The sequence below is a fragment of the Neoarius graeffei genome, chromosome 1, assembly GCF_027579695.1.
Source record: "Neoarius graeffei isolate fNeoGra1 chromosome 1, fNeoGra1.pri, whole genome shotgun sequence".
Lineage (NCBI taxonomy): Eukaryota > Metazoa > Chordata > Actinopteri > Siluriformes > Ariidae > Neoarius > Neoarius graeffei.
Window position 1 is genome coordinate 94118111 of NC_083569.1, and position 16119 is coordinate 94134229.

At 41.0% G+C, this 16119-nt stretch overlaps 1 protein-coding gene across 4 annotated transcripts in view; it reads left to right on the top strand.

Moving 5' to 3' along the window:
• Positions 1 to 16119, top strand: part of LOC132871165 (butyrophilin subfamily 1 member A1-like) — a 165955-nt gene that overhangs the window by 102212 nt on the left and 47624 nt on the right. For all 4 annotated transcript variants that reach the window (XM_060905304.1, XM_060905488.1, XM_060905424.1 and 1 more), the window contains 2 exons: positions 8462 to 8497; positions 13203 to 13229. In XM_060905304.1, coding sequence (XP_060761287.1) covers positions 8462 to 8497; positions 13203 to 13229 — 63 coding nt within the window. The remainder of the gene's footprint in view (positions 1 to 8461; positions 8498 to 13202; positions 13230 to 16119) is intronic.

Consider the following 16119-nt stretch of genomic DNA (forward strand, 5'->3'; position numbering starts at 1 on the left):
CCAAGCTGTCGCCATTCCAGTGCCAATTCGGGTTCCAGCCACCTCTGTTCCCGGACCAGGAGGAGGACGCGGGGGTGCCCTCGGTCAACCAATATGTGAGACGGTGTCGCAAGACCTGGAGCAAGGTCAGGAAGACCCTCATACAGACCTCCAGAACCAACCAGACTCAGGCCAACCGCCATAGAAGACCTGCACACGCTTTCCGCCCTGGGCAGCGTGTTTGGCTGTCCACTAAGGACCTTCCACTGCGGGTGGAGAACCGCAAGCTTGCTCCTCGCTACATTGGCCCCTTCAAGGTGGTGCGCAGGGTGAACCCTGTCTCCTACCGGCTCCAGTTGCCCCGGACTCTGAGGATCAACCCCACTTTCCATGTTTCCCTGTTACGGCCCGTACTGACGTCTACGTATGCCCCTGCCCCTAGGAACCCCCCACCCCCCCGCATCTTCCAGGGGCAGACTGTGTTCACTGTGAATCGCCTGCTTGACTCCCGCCGGGTCCGCGGCGGGTTGCAATATCTGGTGGACTGGGAGGGCTATGGTCCTGAGGAGCGCTGCTGGGTTCCTGCTCGGGATGTCCTTGATAAAGAACTATGTCGGGACTTCCATTCGGCCCATCCGGATCGCCCTGGGAACGTCAGGAGACGCTCCTAGAGGGGGGGGTCCTGTTAGGACTAGGACTGTTTTGGCCTCTAGAGGCCGCTGTTATTTCCTTTTCATGTCGTGTTTATTTTGGCCTCTAGAGGCCGCCACTGTTCCTGTGTCTTGTGTTTGTGTTAATTGCCTAATTATCTTCACCTGTGTCCTTAATTAGTTTGTCTATTTATACCCCTGAGTTCAGTCCTCTTGTCACGGAGTCTTTGTGCTGTTATGTTTATCTCCAGTTTCCTTTGTACTATGTTTTTTGATCTTCTTAGCTTTTGAATTTTTGCACTTTGCTTTTCTTTTGGATTATACTCTTTGGTTTTTTTTTTGTCTTTTGTTTTACCCTGTATATAGTGTATATAGTTTAAATAAACCTTTTGATTCTTTTTCTACTTCCGCCTCACGCCTCTGCATTTGAGTCATCCCCCTGGTGGCCTAGTTGGGGTTTGCTGGATTATCACACCAACGAACCAGGTTCGAATCCCAGCAAAACCCTAACAACGGTGGCAAGGAAAAACTCCCCCAGACGACACGAGGAAGAAACCTCGAGAGGAACCAGACTCAAAACGGAACCTATCCTCACCTGGACAACAACAGACAACATGACTGTAACATTAGCAGTTTTAACATGAAGTCAGTTTCATTGATGTTATAAACTCTTCATTAATGGAAACTTGACTGGAAAACTTTTCATGACAACTGCAGTCTTAAAGTTAGCAAGTCAACTGTAGTCCTCAGCCATAAAAGCATTACTGTAAGTGTCCAGAGCGTCTTCCAAGTGTGACTTTCAACTGTCCATATGGGGCCGTCCTCCACAGGAGCGATGTGATGAGACTCCAACCAGACACAGGGCATCAGGATGGATCAGGCAGGTCCAAGGAGCAGAAGCGGTCAGTATCTCGATCCCAGGATTGACATGTAACACAGAGGGACAGATTTGGGGGGGTGGGAGAAAAGAGAGAGAAAACACAGGTTGTTAGGTATGCCCAATGTCACCTGAATAAGTAGGTACAGTATACATTTTGCACTGAGTACAAGCAGGGACTCTGGCAAAACTAACTATGACAGCATAACTAAAAGGGGAGAGCCAGAAGGTAACACAGGCATGAAGGAGCCCCAGGACATAAAGCAGCCAGCCACTACACTGTCGTCAAACTCGAGTAAAGTAATTCTGATTCTGAGTGAGCAAGCGAGTGGGGGACTGACAGCATCCATACATCCCAGTTTACCAAAACACTCTGTCTGAGGACCCTCCAGATCTACACCTTTACCTCATAAACACCATTCACAAAAGGCTTGACTAAACAGGTATTTTCAGCCTAGACTTAAGTGCTGAGACTGTGTCTGATTCCTGAACATTACTTGGAAGGATGTTCCATAACTGTGGGGCTTTGTAAGAAAAGGCTCTGCCCCCTGATGTAGCCTTCACTATATGAGGCACCAGCAGATAGCCTGCACCTTTTGATCTAAGTGGGCGTGGCGGGTCATAAAGGACCAGAAGTTTGCTCAGGTACTGTGGTGCGAGACCATTCAGTACTTTAAAGGTCAACAGTAGTATTTTATAATCAATACGAAATTTGATTGGGAGCCAATGCAGTGTGGATAACAGGGGCGGACTTACCATTAGGCAAACCAAGGCGGTTGCCTAGGGCCCCCAAAATTTGGGGGCCCCTAACAGTCAGCCCCATCACGGTAAACACCAAACAATATATATGTAATCTTAATTTGTCTCTGATATTAAGTAGTCAACGATATAAATGGAAAAACACACCAAAATAGCATCAGAATATCGAATTCATGTGTGTATATAGTATTTGTCCCAGCACACACGCACCCTGGTTGTTTTACATTGGACTAGTCCATGATCTGACGACGTAGACAGGTGCGCGACAGAAATTCAAACCAAAGCAGAGGGAACTGTAAACAAGATGAAGCGCATTTATGAGAGTGGTTGCGCTAAACGAAAAGAAAGGGCACAAAGCAAAAAGAATGCAGCCGCACTTCTGAAACTAACTACATTTTTCAAATCACCTGAGTCTGCTACAGCCTCAACCTCCACTGTTGACTCTGTTGAGGAATGTGTTCGTGTGGAGGAGGTAGAAGAGGGGGAAGCTGGGACAGAGGAGACTGTGGTGGATATTGATGACATTGACGAAGAAGATGACGATGATTTGGTGGTGAGTAGGCCACAACAGTCATTTACCAGCAGCAATCAAAGAGGAGACAATGTCATATTAAGCGATGATCTGGCACTGTGGCCAGCAACGCTGTCAGACTCAGAGAGGCGTTCAATTGTCCACACTTACCCACCCACCTACACCCCATTATGGAATGGTGATGGAATACATGAACAATGGAATTTTGAAGATTAAGGACATTTCAATAATGTACTGGCTGCATCCTTTACAAACTCACAATCCCTCTCTATCTGTCTCTCAACCACTGTATTGCCTGTCACTAAATGGCTCTCTTTCTCACTCATTCCCTCCCTCACTCACTCTCTCTCTCTCTCTCTCTCTCTCTCTCTCTCACACACACACACACACACACACACACACACACACACAAACTCTCCCTCTCTTGTACATTTATCTTGGCATCAGTCTTATCCCATTGAAATGTAGAGGTTTCGATAGAGTAATATCCATTTGTGTTGTAGTTCTGATAACAGTAAGATCATTTTGTATCTCTGGTAATGTGTATCTGGTAATATGTATCCATTTGTGTTCTACTTCTGATAAGAATAAGATCATTTTATATCTGGTAATATGTATCTGTGGAGTAAAAATAATAATTGGATTTCAGATATCCTTGTTTTATTAAAATATGGAGATTGACTCTTAAAATTGGCTCTCTCTCTCTCTACTGTCTCTTCTTCTGTTGTTTGCCTTGTCGCCCTCTCTTTCTGGTTTGATCTGAGCAATAAACACTGTCAGAATTTTGGCAAATGCTGGAGTAATCTCAAACCTGTTTCACTGTGGAGCTTATTTGGGGCACATTGTTAGTGGCAGTTTGCTATCTTTTTTTTTTTTCTGAATTTACAGCAAGGAGATATGGCATGTGCCAAGTAGGGATGACCATTATTCTGTAGGTGTGTTTCAAGACTGACTTTTGAGGGCCCCATGTCTGTATTTCACCTAGGGCCCCAAAATGGCTAGAACCGCCCCTGGTGGATAAGTAGTAGAAAGTATACTGAGGGAGGAGTGCGTGCTGATAGGAGCAGATTTCAATGGACATGTTGGTGAGGGAAATAGAGGAGATGAGGATGTGATGGGCAGATATGGTGTAAGAGAGAGAAATGTGGAAGGGCAAATGGTGGTTGATTTTTCAAAGAGGATGAATTTGACAATAGTCAATACATACTTTGAGAAGAAAGAGCAGCACAGGCTGACGTTTAAGAGTGGAGGAAGATCTACACAGGTGGACTACATACTCTGCAGAAGGGATAACCTGAAGGAGATTGGAGACTGTAAAGTGATGATAGGGGAGAGTGTAGCTAGACAACATCGAGTGATCATGTGCAGGATGAGCTTGAAAGTGAAAAAGAGGAAGCGTGAAATAGTGGAGCCAAAGATTAAGGGTGTTTTCACACCTGGTTCCCTTTAAAGGAACCAGACTCAGTCCTCTTTAAGTGGACCAAAAAGTGGACCAACAGAAAAAGAACTCAGTTCTTTTTGTGTTCACACTGTGAATTTATTACAAAGAGGACTGGGTTCTCTTTCTGGTCTAGTTAAGCTTTGATGGGGCCTCAGTCCTCTTTCTGTTCACACCAGGTCCTCTAGAGCCCTCAGACCCCCAGTGCATGGAATTCTGGGTAATTTTCTCTTGAATCAAAATGTCTGCTGCCATGCTTGCCCTGCTGTATTCTTTGATCAAAATAGTGCGGATTAAGGAAAATAAATTTATTATATATATATATATATATATATATATATATATATATATATATATATATAAAATATAAACACACACACACACACACACACACACACACATATATATATATATATATATATATATATATATATATATATATATATACACACACACACACACACACACACACACACACACACAAATATAAACATTTATATATATGTTTTTATATATAAATATATATATAAAATTTATATATAAATTATATAGTTTTATTATTGTGGCCGACTCGTCAGTCAGTAAGTTCAGAGAACTGTAAAGCGGCTGTGGTAAGTTGCAAAAGGAAGTTGAGTTTCCCTGCTACAGTCACGTGACCAACTACGGCAAACGAAGAAGGTTAAACTCCAGTGAAAAAGGCGACGTGAACCTGGTGCGCTTTTTGTTCACAATGCGCAGATTAGGCGAACCGTACCGTTGATTTTTAGCGGACCGTACTGAGACCACCTCCTGAGGTGGTCTCAGTTCGGTTCGCTTTAAAGGGGTCTGGGTACGGTTGGAGTGTTCACATATGCGCAAAAAATGCTGAGTCATCAATCTGAGTTCGGTTAGATGGCTGAAAGGGACCAAGTGTGAAAACACCCTAAGTGGTGGAAACTAAAAGAGGTTGAACATCAGAAGGAGTTTAGGGAAGAAATGAGACAAGCATTGAGTGGTAATGGAAGTCTGCCAGAAGATTCACAGCAAAATCCCCAGTGTTGAATTAACACCCAGAGTGTTGATTTAACACCCTTCTTACTGTGTTTATATGTGTCCAATTGGACACATATAAACACAGTAGGGTGTTAAATCAACACTCTGGGTGTTAATTCAACACTGGGGATTTTGCTGTGTTGGGATACTACTGCTATACTAGTAAGAGAGGCAGCAAGGAAGGTGCTAGGGTGGTCATCGGGAAGGAGGAAGGAAGACAAGGAGACATGGTGGTGGAACAAAGAAGTGCAGGAAATTATAAAAGAGAAGAGGCTAGCAAAGAAGAATTGGGATGATCAGAGAGATGAGGAAAGCAGGCAGTTACACAGAGAGACGAGACAGAAGGCAAAAAGAGTGGTAGCGAAGGCGAACACAGATGCATACCAGGAGTTGTACGAAAGACTGGAGACCAAAGAAGGAGAGAAAGACCTGTACAGACTAGCTAGGCAGAGAAACAGGGAAGCGAGGGATGTACAGCAGGTAAGAGTGATGAAAGATGTAAACAGAAATGTGCTGACAAACAAAGAGAGTGTATTAAGAAGGTGGAAAGAGTACTTTGAGGATTTATTAAATGAGGAGAATCCAAGAGAGAAAAGGTCAGATTCGTTGGAGACAGCAAATCAGGAAGCAGAGTTGGTTAGTAAGGATGAGACGAGGGCAGCCATGAAAAGAATGAAGACTGGGAAAGCAGTCGGACCAGATGGTCTCCCGATTGAGGCTTGGAGATGTTTGGGTGAGATGGCTGTGGAGTTCGTAACAAGATTGTTTAATAAGATCCGAGAGAATGATAAAAATACCAAATGAATGGAGAAAGAGTGTGCTAGTCCCAATATACAAGAATAAAGGAGATGTACAGAGCTGCAGTAATTACAGAGGGATAAAATTGATGAGCCACACCATGAAGCTATGGGAAAGGGTATTGGAGGTGAGATTGAGAAGAGAGGTAGCAATCTGTGAACAGCAGTACGGGTTTATGCCAAGGAAGAGCACGTCAGATGCAATTTTTGCTTTCAGAATGTTAATGGAGAAGTACAGGGAAGGCCAGAGAAAGCTACAATGTGTGTTTGTAGACCTGGAGAAGGCATACGATAGCGTGCCAAGAGATGAGTTATGGTATTGTATGAGAAAGTGTGGAGTGAATGAGAAGTGGTGCAAGACATGTATGAGAACAGTGAAACAGCAGTGAGGTGTGCAGTTGGAATGACTGAATGGTTCAAGGTGAAGGTGGGACTTCACCAAGGATCTGCTTTGAGTCCTTTCTTGTTTGCCATAGTGATGGATAGCTTGACGGATGAAGTGAGGCAAGAGTCACCATGGAACATGATGTTTGCAGATGACATTGTGATATGTGGTGAAAGTAGAAAGGAGGTTGAGTTGGGTTTGGAGAGATGGAGGTATGCATTGGAATGAAGGTGAGCAGTAGCAAAACAGAATACATGTGTATCAATGAGAATGGGGATGAGAGTGGTGAAGATGCAAGGAGTAGACGTAAAGAAAGTTGGTGAATTCAAGTACCTGGGGTCAACTGTGCAGGAAAATGGGGGCTGCGATAGTGAGGTGAGAGAGTGCAGCTAGGGTGGAGCAGTTGGAGAAGGATTTCAGGAGTCATTTGTGATAGGAAAGTCCCAGCAAAAGTGAAAGGTGAGCTGTATAAGACAGTAGTGAGACCAGTTGTGATGTATGGATTGGAGACTGTACCCTTAACGAAGAGACAGGAGGCAAAGTTGGAGGTGGTGGAGTTGAGGATGTTAAGGTTTGCGATGGGAGTGACAAGGTTGGACAGGATAAGGAATGAGCACATCAGAGGGACAGCACATGTGGAGAGCTTGGGAATTAAGCTAAGAGAGATGAGACTGAGATGGTATGGGCACATCCTGAGAAGAGATGCAGATCATGTTGGAAGGAGAATGTTGAGGATGGAGCTGCCAGGCACACAAAAACGAGGAAGGCCAAAGAGGAGATGCATGGATGTGGTGAGAGAGGACATGAAAGTGGCAGGTGTGGTTGAGAGGGATGCGGAAGACAGGGAGCAACGGAGATGAAAGATCCGCTGTGGCGACCCCTAATCGGGAACAGCTAAAAGAAGAAGAAGAAGGTATGAAGTGGTAAATCCAAACAACTGGCTCAAATGATTCCTCAGACTAATCGTATGGTGTACGTAGTGTCACAGTTTTTTCATTTCCACCTCACTTTAGTTCCTACCTGCAATTAGTTCCTATGTACTGCTTCATTAAAATAAAATGGGGGAAAAACTCATAGTGGTTTAATTTTAACTGTCATATGATTTCTCATAAAACCTGTATAGAGACATTACAAAGAAAACTAGGTATTACAGTTAGTGCGTGTTGCTCATAGCTAATACAAATACGCATGTTATTTAATGTACATCACAAAATCACATTTTCCTCACTTTTTCCACTTTAAAAAAATGTTTCAATTGAAAATATTATTTAAAGACAAGTAAATCACATCTTGGAGTAAATTGCGTGGTTGAGGCGACATTTTGTTCAGGGCAGACGTGTTGGAGCTGAATGGACGGTACACACCCACCAGCGACAACAGTAGTATTCGCTCCACACCTACAAGAGACGAACTACCGTACAAGCGACATGAGTGACTTGTCATGTGCTAATGTGACCATAGGGCTAGTGCTATTAATGTGAAGCATTGTTATTATTATTCAATAATAACGCTTAATAAGTTGGTATTATTCAACATGTACAACTAACACAATGGAAAATAGTAACAGTGTATTAAACAGGGGGTGGCACGGTGGTGTAGTGGTTAGCGCTGTCGCCTCACAGCAAGAAGGTCCTGGGTTTGAGCCCAGCGGCCGGCGAGGGCCTTTCTGTGTGGAGTTTGCATGTTCTCCCCGTGCCTGCGTGGGTTTCCTCCAGGTGCTCCGGTTTCCCCCACAGTCCAAAGACATGCAGGTTAGGCTAATTGGTGGCTCTAAATTGACCGTAGATGTGAATGAAAGTGTGAATGGTTGTCTGTGTCTATGTGTCAGCCCTGCGATGATCTGGTCACTTGTCCAGGGTGTACCCCACCTCTCGCCCATAGTCAGCTGGGATAGGCTCCAGCTTGCCTGCGACCCTGTAGGACAGGATAAGCGGCTACAGATAATGGATGGATGTATTAAACAGGATCCTCCAAGTATGTCTAATCTCTAATATGATTTTTTTCTCTTTTAGAGTTGCAGAGAAAGAGATCAGAAGAAGAGCGAGATAGTAAGTACATCTGAGTTTATGAAACTTTTTAGAACTTTTTCCACCTAAATTTGTGAAGAACTGTGAGTAGACAAATTAGATACATAATGTTTGGGGTAAAGCATATTGTTTTTATTTGCCTCTGCACTCCCTCAATTTTAAATTTGTACTGAAACCACTGTCATGCGGTTAGAGTGCACATCCTCAGATTTTCATAAAGGGTATTTTTATCCTCCTGAGTTTTACCATGTGGACATTACAGCACTCAGAATTCATTGTGCTGCTGCCATCAGCAGTTCCATCATCAGTGAAGATGAGTGAGCCAGTACCTGAGGCAGCCATACAGGCCCATGTTTAACAGATGAGGTGGTGTGCTTTGGATCTTGGACAGTCCCTTTTCACCTCCACACTCTGCTCTTGCCATCACTCTAAGACAAGTTCATCTTGCTCTTATCTGTCCACAAGACCTTTTTCCAGAATGCTGCAGGCTCCTTTAATCACTTTTTACTAAACTGTCCTGACCCTCCTGTTTCTGTGGCGAACTCATGGTTTGCATCTTGCAGTGTCGCCTCTGTATTTCTGTTCATGACGTCTTCTGCAGACACTTTTCACTGACAAATCCACACCTACCTCCTGAAGAGTGTTTCTGATCTGTCAGACAGGTTTATGGGGATTTTCCTTCATTATGGTGAGAATTCTTCTGTTATCAGCTGTGGTGCTCTTCCTTGGCCTACCAGACCCTTTATGGTTACTAAGCTCACCCATTCTCTCTTTCTTCTTAATAATGTTCCAAATAGTTGGTTTTGGTGAGCCTAAAGTTTGGCCGATGTCTCTCACTGTTTTATTTTCGTCTCTCGACTTTTTAACGTGTCCTTGACTTTCATTGGCACAACTCTGTTCCTCGTGCTGACAAACAGTAAAAGACGACTCTAAAGGTGACGGCACTAATGAAGCAATTAAACACACCTGAATAATCACTCACACCTGTGAAGCCCCGTGTCCCAAATATTATGGTGCCTTGTGTGTGTATGGATAAAAAGTGCTGTAATTTCTACATGGTCAAACTATAATGGATAAACATTTGCTTTATTAAAATCTGAGGATGTGCACTTTAACCACATGTGAATTGTTTGAGTCCAAATTTAAAACTGTGGAGTTCAGGGGCAAATAAAACATCTGCCTTTATCCCAAACATTATGGGGGGAACTGTATATATTTAGTAAGAGGAACAGATTATGAGATTTATATTTTTCTTCTTTCATTACATTCTCTTTTTTAGGGAAAATCTACTGATGGGAATTAACTTACTTTTGTTATTTTAAATATTTGTACTTTGTTTTGAAGTTTTGCTCTGTAGTGTAAATATTATTCACATAATTATTTTATTGTTTTTTTCATCTCATTGTATTTGTTGAAAATAATTGCTGCCAGCTGAAACATATTAGTGACCTCAGTAATTATCCAATCAAAGGCTCTTAAGTATTTACTAATTTAAATCCAAACTGTGACTTTTTGTCCTGGTAGTGTATTTGATGATTTTCTATCATATTGTGCAGCAGTAAGGCACTGTGTGATATTAAATGTGGTAGTGATTGTACTGAACTCGCACTAACACTGACTCAGTAGTGTTTTATCAACCCCTTCCCCTCAGTACCCAGGACTTATGGAGACACAGTTTAACATGGTGAAGGTGCAGATCGGGGCAGAGGGCAGAAATTACAGCTCCTTCTCATGTTTATTGAAATGAATGCTACCAGATTATGGGCAGCTCAGGTCATGTATCCAGATTTGGACAACAGGAAGTAAACAGGAAGGAGGTTTATGGAGTGAAATCAGAGTCAGCAGAACCCGATATTATACTACATCATTTTATTACGACCTGAATTCTTGAAACCATAATTTCTGCAACCTTACATTTCTTCACCTACAGTGCCTTGAAAAAGTTTTCATACCCCTTGAACTTTTTCACATTTTTCCACCTTACAACCACAAACTTAAAAGTTTTTTATTGAGATCGTCTGTGATAGACCAACACAGAGTAGCACATAATTGTGAAGTGAAACGAAAATGATAAATGGTCTTCAAAATTTTAAACAAATAAAAATCTGAAAAATGTGGTGTGCATTAGTATTCAGCCCCCTGTACTCTGAAACCTCTAAATACAATCCAGTGCAATCATTTGCCTTCAAAAGTCATCTAATTAGTTAATAGAGTCCTACTGTGTGTAATTTACTCTCAGCATAAATACACTTGTTCTGGGAAGGCCTCAGTGGTTTGTTAGAGAACACTGAAGAACAAACAGCATCATGAAGACTAAAGAACTCACCAGACAGGTCAGGGATAAAGTTCTGGAGAAGTTTAAAGCAGGGTTAGGTTATAAAAAATATCCCAAGCTCTGAACATCTCAAGAAGCACAGTTCAATCCATCATTCAAAAATGGAAAAGTATGGCACAACTGCAAACCTACCAAGACATGGCCGTCCACCTAAACTGACAGAGCGAGCAAGGAGAGCACTGGTCAGAGAAGCAGCCAAGAGGCCCATGATCACTCTGGAGGAGCTGCAGAAATCCACAGCTCAGGTGGGAGAATCTGTGCACAGGACAACTATAAGTCGTACACTCCACAAATCTGGCCTTTTTGGAAGAGTGGCAAGAAGTAAGCCATTGTTGAAAGACAGGCATAAGAAGTCCTGTTTGCAATTTGCCAGAAGCCATGTAGGGGACACAGCAAACATGTGGAAGAAGGTACTTGAGACCAAAGTTGAACTTTTTGGCCTCAATGCAAAGCGCTATGTGTGGCGGAAAACGAACACTGCTCATCACCCTGCACACACCATCCCCACTGTGAAACATGGTGGTGGCAGCATCATGCTGTGGGGATGCTTTTCTTCAGCAGGGACAGGGAAGCTGGTCAGAGTTGATGGGAAGATGGATGGAGCTAAATACAGGGCAATCCTGAAAGAGAACCTGTTGGAGGCTGCAAAAGACTTGAGACTGGGAAGGAGATTCACCTTCCAGCAAGACAATGACCCTAAACATACAGCCAGAGCTACAATGGAATGGTTTAGATCAAAGAATATTCATGTGTTAGAATGGCCCAGTCAAAGTCCAGACCTAAATCCCATTGAGCATCTGTGGCAAGACTTGAAAATTGCTGTTCACAGACGCTTTCCATCCAATCTGGCTGAGCTTGAGCTATTTTGCAAAGAAGAATGGGCAAAAATTTCAGTGTCTAGATGTGCAAAGCTGGTAGAGACATACCACAAAAGACTTGCAGCTGTAATTGCAGCAAAAGGTGGCTCTACAAAGTATTGACGCAGGGGGGCTGAATACTAATGGACACCACATTTTTCAGATTTTTATTTGTTTAAAATTTTGAAGACCATTTATCATTTTCGTTTCACTTCACAATTATGTGCTAATCTGTGTTGGTCTATCACATACAATCTCAATAAAAAACTTTTAAGTTCGTGGTTGTAAGGTGGAAAAATGTGAAAAAGTTCAAGGGGTATGAATACTTTTTCAAGGCACTATAAATTTTCCGTGTCTGAATTTCACATTTCACAGAATTTCAGTTATTCCATGAAATCAAGTTGAACATGAGCTGATTGCCGATGAGATGTGTTGCACTGAGTTGGCTATAAGCAATGTACGAAGAGATTGAGTGGAATAAATGTTTTATTCTATCCACATTCACTGGATTTTTAGAAACAGAGCTTTTTTATTTTTTGCAAATTCGATAAATAAAAACTTTACACAAAACTGTCAGTGACTGCGCAAGCCCATGTTTGAAGGCCGCCATGGACTACAATTCCCAAGCACCACAGAACTCTCCCTCTCCCGACTATTGATTGGGAGCACACCTGTTCCACATCTAAGCTCCGTATTTAAACACGCCAAACACTCCAGCACATTATGAAGTATCATTCTGTGTCTGCATACTGGATCATACTGAGCCTTTGTTGTTTTGACCTGATTCCAAGTTATTCTGACCCCTGCTACATTACTCACTCGGCTCTGACACCATTGTTTATCTCTGATATCTCGTTTGCTCATCGATCGACCCTTAGCGCGAACCTGACTCTGATTCTCATCTCAAGATTTGGATTTGTTTACCAGTTTGCAACGCACCCGCTCTCCCCTGCATTTGCATCCATAAGAGCCTGCACTCTGACAAAAACGTCTGACAAAATAATTTCCGCTAAGAATGTAAACAAACCAGTGAAATGACAGTAGCAATTTGTGAAAAATGCTGTAATAATAATTCTTGAAAAACAAGAAAAGATATGTTATTACCATCAAATACTTTTATTCCATATTTTGTTGTGTGGGTGGGTTTTTTTTTGTATTTTTGGGGTTTTGTTTTTATTTCGTCCTCGATTGGATCAGCAACACGCTCCACCATTTTTGTTTTTCTCTACTCATGGTATATGAGCTGATATCCTAGTACTGGAGTAGCCAGTCAGAGCACGTGATTGCTTCAGTTTCAGATTAGTTTCAGTTTCTACTGACTCTGATTTCACTCCATCGAGGGTTCTGTAAGAAGAGTAGAGACACAAACACATAACAAATATAGAACATCAGAGGACACTTACATTTCATAACCGCAATCTGATGTGTTGTTCATTTACTTTATCACTATATTACACTGCTTCATCTATTTATACTTTTATTTATATCAAATTTACACAGAATACCCAAAACAATTTTTGTGTTTTAACCTCAGAGCTTCAAGATGAGAAGAGATTCACAGGTGAGAATAAATTTTTTGTGCTTTAAAATCATACTGAATAGTTAATTGAATAAGATAATAAAGCTCTGTAAAAGGTCTAGATTTCTTTCTGTAAAAAGAAATGGTGTGTGTGTGTGGTCTGAAAGGAATTACAGTACATACACACATTACTGATATGAATTATATTTTTTAATTTAATAGCTAATATGAATATGCATGTGATGTGACGTACATCACAATCAATTTTTCTCACTTTTTTCCACTTAAAATTTACAATTAAAATAATTTAAAGACATATAAATCATATCTTGTCGTAACTTGTGTGCTGGAGACGACATTTTGTTCAGGACTCCTTCTCATTGGAGCTGAACAGACGGTACACACCCACCAGTGACAACAGTAGTGCTCGCTCCATGCCCACAAGAGACAAACTAAAAATGACATGAGTGACTTGTCATGTGCTAATGTGAACACAGGGTTAGTGCTCTTATTGTGAAGTATCGAGGAGCAACAACAGCTTGAGCACGAAGTGACAGTCCACACAAACTCCCAGAGCAGGGCCGCTGAGTGCTGAAGCACGGAGTGCAGAAAAACCCTCTGCTGCATCACTCACTACAGAGATCCAAACTGCCTCTGGAAGTTCAACCTCAATACCAAGAAAGCTGGCACACTGTGTAAAGTATAAATAAAAACAGAATGTGAAGATTTGTAAATCATGGAAACCCTATATTTCATTGAAAATAGAGCGGCGGCTACAATTATCGACACCTTAACAATCTTTTGGCCGCTGCAAAAGTAGAAAAGACTTTCAATACATAAATTGTGCATGAATAATTACTCAAACTTCCACTGGACAAAAATTAGTTGATTCCCAATTATTTCGCGTATGAGATCACATGACACCATTCCACAGTTATCGACACCTTTGTCGACAGTTATCGACACCGTTCCACAATTATCAACATCCAGATGATTATTTATAAAAAAAAAATCAGTATGTGGTATTAAGTTAACAGAACATAGTTTTTATTTAAAATTAGTTTTAAATAGACTTATATTTAGTGCAAAATATAATTTATATAAATATATGCATGTCGGTGCTTTACGTAAATAAGGAAGCAATTCTAATGTTTGTAAACAAATTAACTGATAATGTTGAACCTGTCAGAAAATCTTTTTGTTCCACTTTCTCAGTATTTTTGTAGCTCACATTTTGTTAATCATTCATTGTTGTTTGTATTAATTTCTAGTTTTGTAGTTTACCAATAAATGTCAACAGGCAATTGACAGTGTAACCACATGAACATCCAGGTCAAAGGTCGCATGTCATTCCTCAAACTAAAACTTTATATATAAAATATCTACTGATATTATAATATGTAGTAAATATTTACAACCAACTACAAAAAAATTTTTCTGAATGGAATAGAAAAATCTGAATATTTCAAGCATGTAATTTTTTATATGTTAGGAATTTAATTCTGCTCTAATTCTATTTATTGCAATCGGATTCCAAATGGGGAAAGGGAAGTTTGGGCTTCCATGCTTAGACTGCTGCCTCCGCGACCCGGTCCCGGATAAGCGGAAGAAGACGAGACGAGACGGGATTCCAAATACTCTATAAACATTCCATTCTGTTATCAATCAGAAAAATTTTTTTTATTATAAGTCACAGCACTTTTTTTTTTTTTAAGTACTTCATCTACTTCAACAATGTTACAGAAGGCAAGGCAAGTTTATTTATATAGCACATTTCATACACAGTGGCAGTTCAATGTGCTTTACAGAAGTAAAAGCAAAACAGTAAACAATAGAAAGTAAAATTACATAAAATAAATGGGGAAGAAAATTAATAAGAATTAAACAATAGTAGAAATAAAATAATAAAATGAGATAAAAGTTCAATTAAAAAAACATCAGAATAAAATAGAATAAAAGTTAAGTAAAATTAAAAACATGGAGAGACTGTAAAAGTAAAGAGTTTAAAACATGTAGAGATGGCAATATTAATAATTTAGCAGAAAGCATCTGAGAACAGGTCTTTAGTCTAGATTTGAAGCTGCCAACAGCAGGAGCATTTTTAATGTCCTCTGGCAGTTGGTTCCATAGCTGTACTGCATAGTAGCTAAAAGCTGCTTCACCATACTTTGTTTTAACAACAGGTTTTACCAGTAAATTTTTCTGCTGCGATCTGGTAGATCTGATTGGGTTAGGCCGCTGCAACATATCAGAGAGGTAATTGGGCCCTGTACCATTTAGAGATTTGTACACCAGCAGCAATGCTTTAAAGTCAATTCTGTAGCTTACTGGAAGCCAGTGAAGGGACCTTAGAATTGGAGTAATGTGCTCTGTTCTTTTTGTTCGTGTGAGAACCCTAGCTGCTGCATTTTGAACCAGCTGAAGTCTTTGACGGGTTTTTTTGGCAGGCCTGTGAAAAGGCCATTGCAGTAATCAACCCTACTAGAGATGAAGGCATGTATAAGTTTTTCCAGATCATTTTTTGACAAGTCCTCTTAATTTGGAAATGTTTTTTAGGTGATAAAATGCCGTTTTAGTGATTGGTTTCATGTGCCTGTCAAAGTTTAGCTCGCTGTCAATGAAAAGACCAAGATTTTTAACCATTTCTTTTGTTTTAATCCCCTTTGTGTCAAGAATAGTGGTAATCCTGAGTCTTTCATCCTTTTTTCCAAATAGAATTACTTCTGTTTTATCTGTGTTCAGCTGAAGAAAATTTTGTGACATCCAGTTGTTGATTTGATCGATACACTGGTAGAGACATTCAAGGGGGGCATAATCATTAGGTGAAAGAGCAAGATAAATTTGGGTATCATCTGCATAGCAGTGATATAAAATTGAATTGTTCTTGATAATTTGCCCAAGTGGGAGCACACAAAGATCGATCCATAACAGT